This window comes from Sinocyclocheilus rhinocerous, unplaced genomic scaffold (genome assembly GCF_001515625.1).
Source record: "Sinocyclocheilus rhinocerous isolate Xijiao unplaced genomic scaffold, SAMN03320098_v1.1 scaffold1065, whole genome shotgun sequence".
Classification (NCBI taxonomy): domain Eukaryota; kingdom Metazoa; phylum Chordata; class Actinopteri; order Cypriniformes; family Cyprinidae; genus Sinocyclocheilus; species Sinocyclocheilus rhinocerous.
Window position 1 is genome coordinate 1,375,262 of NW_015628720.1, and position 5,508 is coordinate 1,380,769.

Genomic DNA, 5,508 nt, shown 5'->3' on the forward strand with positions numbered 1-5,508 from the left:
AAATCGGGCTAAAATCATGCAGTGTGAACTCGGCATTAGAAACACGTGCAAACGATCAACTATGATCTGTTTTACCCCTACAAGCTAGTGAACAACGCAAATCAAGGAAGGAATTTTCTATCACTGTTCAAGATAGCCCGTCGGGCAGGGCGGTGATACATTTTGGTAGCCCGAATGGAAAACACAATAGCCCCAGGACGTCGGGCTAGCGATTTTTTGCGAGCCCCGTTTAGTATACTATTAAATACTATTTTGAATGAGCTTTTATTTTTATATTTTCAGTTTTCATTTCAGTTTGTGCTTTGTGACTTTTTATTTATAAAAAAAAAAAATTCTATATAGCTTTATTTTTATTTGTTTTAGTAATTTCATTTTGAAGTGCAAGTTTATTTAATATTTATATTAAATTTTTACTTCAGTTACCAACTGAACTAGCCTATACAATTATAGTAGTTTTAATTTTAGTTAAGATCAACAACAGTATTCTCATATTCTTAAAAAACAAAAAAAACAAAACAAAAAACACGTTTTTTAGTTTGGAATGACATGAGAATCACTATTTGGCCTATTTTGGCACTATTTACATTATTTTGGTTTCAAAGAACTATTCCTTTAAACGTGAGTTTTCGTTCAAGGACATTTTCTTTTTGCATAAATATTAACTTATGCTGATGATAGTTTGACCATTCAAACTTTATAAAGTTAATGATACATCAATTTCCAGATCCATCTTTCCATTTCACTACAGGTTTTCTGAATTCTTCTAGTTAACCTTTTAAATCACTGTACTGAACATGATGGAGTCACTAAGGGCGAAAGCAACTGTAAAAGGTCAGGTTAAGGCATGCCAAATGGTGTGCTTTCTGTGCCAGATAATTGCAAAATAACAACCTGCTTTCAAACAGGTTTCTCAAACAACCATTTGTGGGTTTCTTTACAACAAACCCATAAAATTAGAGTAACATGAGGAAACAAGTGATCCAAATTAAACACAAGTATGATTAAAATGTCAGGACGCCTCCATTTCTCAAGACCTGATTCAGAAAGAAAATCAGTGACTGTTCTTAATTTTATATAAATGTCATATTAATGCCATAATTCTTAGAACAGTCTGGCAAACCAATGAACACCATCATCTGAGGACTCCCAGAGGGGCAAAGCCTCAACTGACTCGGATTCTAGCATCAGCCCATGCAGAAACAATACAGGTTTAAACCAGATTGTGAGCAGGGCTGAATGCTGAAGCATGGCTGGGCTTTATGCAAGCAAAAAAAAGTTAATCAAAGTTGTCCTAAGACAAGAACACATTTTGATTTGAGGACAACTTTGATGCAAGGTTTTGATCCAGTTCAAATGTTGACTAGTGTTGTTTAAAATTGATAAATTTTCCTATCTAACAATTACATCCCTTTTAGGGTCACTTGTGGTAAGAAATGTAGAGTTCTTAAAACTGCAAAATAAAACGTGCACATTATAATGACAACTACCATTAATTTGCTTTGTCATTTACAAGAGTGCTTTAATTTTTTGAGAGGGAATGTCTCTTATTTGAACCAAAAGGAGAGAAAATAAGATGCAATATGGAAACAAAACCCACAAACCATTTGGCTTGTCCAAGTCATTATTTAATGTGATTCAATTGAACAGCCATTAAGCCTGTTAAAAAACACAGTTGGACAGAAGATTATAAAACATCCAAACACGGCTGAGAAACATAGGTCTAATCACCCCAGGCCACAAAAATGCAGAAAATTGACAATGGGTAACAGAGAAAGGACAGCAGGGTTCCTATTCCCCATAAAATGGTGAGCTGTACGTTAAAAGATCTGCTGAAATCTTTCCCTTCAGTATGGACGGTGCATAGGTCTTAAATATTTAGGCTATAACCCTCAAAAGTGACAATAAACTTGGACAGTTCAGACTGAATCAAGAAATCCAGAGATGGATGAAATCTGCAGGTGTGGTGTTTCACTCATATGAAGTCAGTCACAGCGTTACACTGATGTGCCCTCTGCAGGTGGAGCTGGTTTATTGTCTTCAGGTTTCATGGCCGGGAAGAGAAGCACCTCCTATAGTAAAAGCACATCAAGTCAGAAGCAGTTTTAATATCAAAGTATTTACAGAATGAGATTTGGTCAGTTTATTTACAGGGACAAAATGTCCATTGTTTTATTAATATACAAGAAGTGGTTCACAAATGTTTCACAATCCGAAAAAGGGGCCATGGTGGGCCGTACCTTGATGTTGTTGGAGTCTGTGAGGAACATGGTGAGGCGGTCGATGCCCATGCCCCATCCTGCCGTGGGTGGAAGGCCGTACTCTAAGGCAGTGCAGAAGGTCTCGTCAATAAACATCGCCTCATCGTCACCCTCTGCCTTGGCCTGAGGACACGGATAGAACACTCATTCAACTAGAGGATACTTTCTTAGTAAATAAAAAGCCAAGTATGGTGAGACACGCTCTTTATAGCCATTTTAACAGAGCAGCTATCTCAGATGAGATTACAAACCAAACAAAGACTAGCATAAAAAAATGTTATTAAACGAAGTCTCTTATGCTTATTAATTTATTTGACCAAAAATACAGTAAAAACAGTAATATGGCGAAATTAAATTACCATTTATAATAATTGTTTTGTTTTTTTACTTTTTTGTATAATATAAATTATTCCTGTGATGCAAAGCTGAATTTTCTGCATCATTATTCTGGTCTGCATTGTCACATGATCTTTCATGTGACATCCACGTGATTTCTTATTAGGTGCGTTCGACTTCATGCGGCGCCGCGCAAACCGATCGGCGGCTGACTTGAAGCAGTGCATGTCGGTTAGAAATTTAGTCCGACTTGAACCGGCGCCGACGCCACGTCACTGTCACGTGTGGCATCTGTATGCAAACACCGCGCAAGCGTCACTAACGGGAGCAGAAATGTTTGGCTTGACGGCTCCGTTTTCAACTCCGCCCCCAACTGCAAGCGGCTACTCTCGTTGATCGCCGTCTGTAGCCGTGCTTCAAGTCGAACGCACCTATTATCAATGTTTAAAACCATTTTTTTTCTGCTTAATATTTTTGTGGAAACTGATGCATTTTTCTTTTCAGGATTCTTTGATGAATAGAAAGTTCAAAAAGAACAGGATTTATTTAAAATATATATATTTTTTGTAACAATGTAGAAGTCTTTACTCTCACTTTTCATCGATTTATTCCATCCTCTAGAATTTTTTGCTTCTTAGGACCAGCAGCAAAAGTTTGTTTCTTTGGACAAAATTTGAAAACTAAGAATCAACATTTGTGCAAGATTACACAGAAAATTATGTATTCAATAGTTTATCTTCACCTTAGCCTGCTGCTCAAACAGTTCTCGTTGTCTGATGGGATCGTTCAACTCTGTGTAGGCGTTGCAGATCTCCTTCTTCATCACAAACAGTTCAAATCGCTCAGTTAGACCTTTCTGTGATCTGTGCCTGGGGTGGAGACATCAGTATATACATCAGTTGAATGTTTTAGATACAGTGAAAAGTCATAAATGGAAGTTAGGCACATACCATTTTGCTAGAGGACTCATGATCTGTGGATGATCACAGATGAAAGTTGGATTGATGCACTTCACCTCCAGGAAGTCCCCCACTAACTGTCAACAATAATGTGCCAAAATGAGTTTAAAATGCGTGTACGATGACTAACACAAAGAATATGAAAAGTATAAATAATTAGTTTTTAATAAAAAAAGTGTCTTGAGTGCACATTTTTGAGTCAAAAACAAGTATTGCATATAATTTAACTGGTCTGTTAGTGTGCTTTGTGTGGCCAAACACGGATCTGCCATTTAAAAAGGCCAAAGTAAGGCTTCTGGGGCAGGATTCATGAAAATCTCAAGAAAGAAGTCATTTAATGAGAAGAGTTTTCAAAGGAATGTTCCGAAGTACATTTCTTAATTTTTTAAAGATTAAAAAAAAAAACACACACACACACACAAAGACCATCTTTCTGCGCTTAATGCAGATTTCTGTACTAATAATAAGTGTGCACTTTTTTATTACAGTGTCCAGTACTTCATACCTTGTCCAGAAGACGGGCAGTTGTCCTGGGAGGAGGGCATTCAACTTCTTTCTGAACACAAAGGTCATCTAAGAACTTGCGCGTTTCTGTAAACAACAAAAATAAATAAATGAATAAATAATGAGCTTTAATCATTATAACAATAGAGTAAAGCCCCAGCACCTATGTTAGGATGTGTCAAATAATTTTTACGTGGTACTGCTTATACTTCGTAAAAACCAAGTGGTTCAACAGATGTTCTCTATGCTTGGTTTATGGACTGTAACCCTTTACCATCACTGTCGTAGGTGTCAGGAGCTGGGAACTTCACCCCCAATTCCTTTTCCAGGTCTTGAGTCATGCTGATCCGTTTGAAGGGACTTATACTTCGTAAAAACCAAGTGGTTCAACAGATGTTCTCTATGCTTGGTTTATGGACTGTAACCCTTACCATCACTGTCGTAGGTGTCAGGAGCTGGGAACTTCACCCCCAATTCCTTTTCCAGGTCTTGAGTCATGCTGATCCGTTTGAAGGGAGGAGTGAAGTCTATTTCATAGGCTTGTCCCTCTGGACCATCAGGATGATACGTCACCTTATAACCTCCGGTAATGTGCTTCACCATTCCTGTAAAAGCAACGAAGAAACTTCACTTGGTGTTCTCGGACACATAATTTTACAAATTACAAAATCATGGTGGTGCAAATTACTGTTCATGCCAAAATATCATGTTAGTTTATTAAAAAAATGAATATTTTGTCATTAGATCCCTCATGTCATTCCAACCCTTAAAAGGAACACTCCATTATTTTTGAAAATAGGCTCATTTTCCAACTCCCCTAGAGTTAAACAGTTGAGTTTTACCGTTATCGAATCCATTCAGCCGATCTCCGGGTCTGGCGGTAGCACTTTTAACTGTAGCTTAGCATAGATCATTGAATCTGATTAGACCGTTAGCATCTCGCTCAAAAATGACCAAAGAGTTTCTATATTTTTCCTATTTAAAACTTGACTCTTCTGTAGTTTGATATTACGCAGCGCCTGAAAATAATCCCCAGCACGCTCCCTGTGCAAGCAGGTGGTCACGTTGGTAATGTTGACAGAAGTTGACAGAAGCCTATTTTCAGGCGCTGCGTAATAGCTTTGCGCCTGCTGCACCCATGGTACGGCAGCAACCATGGGTGTCTATTGTTCTATACCTGCAGCCCTCTACGAACACCTTGGCAATTGAATCGCCATTGGCTAGTAGATTTTTTTGTTTACTCGCCAGACTGATAAATATATACATACACATATATACACACACACACACACACACACACACATATACATACACACATATACACACAAACATATACACACACACATACACATACAGTGGGTACGGAAAGTATTCAGACCCCCTTAAATTTTTCACTCTTTGTTATATTGCAGCCATTTGCTAAAATCATTTAAGTTAATTTTTTTTCCTCA

At 37.7% G+C, this 5,508-nt stretch overlaps 2 protein-coding genes across 3 annotated transcripts in view; both read right to left on the bottom strand.

Annotated features, from left to right (window-relative positions):
* The window catches only part of LOC107738360 (glycine cleavage system H protein, mitochondrial-like), a 3,666-nt gene extending 2,418 nt beyond the window's left edge, over window positions 1-1,248 (bottom strand). Inside the window, exon 1 of the mRNA XM_016550108.1 lies at window positions 1,131-1,248. Within this exon, the coding sequence (XP_016405594.1) occupies window positions 1,131-1,248 (118 nt within the window). The remainder of the gene's footprint in view (window positions 1-1,130) is intronic.
* Window positions 1,249-1,615: 367 nt separating this feature from the next.
* Window positions 1,616-5,508, bottom strand: part of LOC107738348 (lysine--tRNA ligase-like) — a 14,950-nt gene continuing 11,057 nt past the window's right edge. For both annotated transcript variants that reach the window (XM_016550095.1, XM_016550094.1), the window contains 6 exons: window positions 4,489-4,662; window positions 4,059-4,144; window positions 3,545-3,630; window positions 3,337-3,463; window positions 2,238-2,381; window positions 1,616-2,069 (listed from right to left, as the gene is read on the bottom strand). In XM_016550095.1, coding sequence (XP_016405581.1) covers window positions 1,995-2,069; window positions 2,238-2,381; window positions 3,337-3,463; window positions 3,545-3,630; window positions 4,059-4,144; window positions 4,489-4,662 — 692 coding nt within the window. In that variant the 3' untranslated portion in view covers window positions 1,616-1,994. The remainder of the gene's footprint in view (window positions 2,070-2,237; window positions 2,382-3,336; window positions 3,464-3,544; window positions 3,631-4,058; window positions 4,145-4,488; window positions 4,663-5,508) is intronic.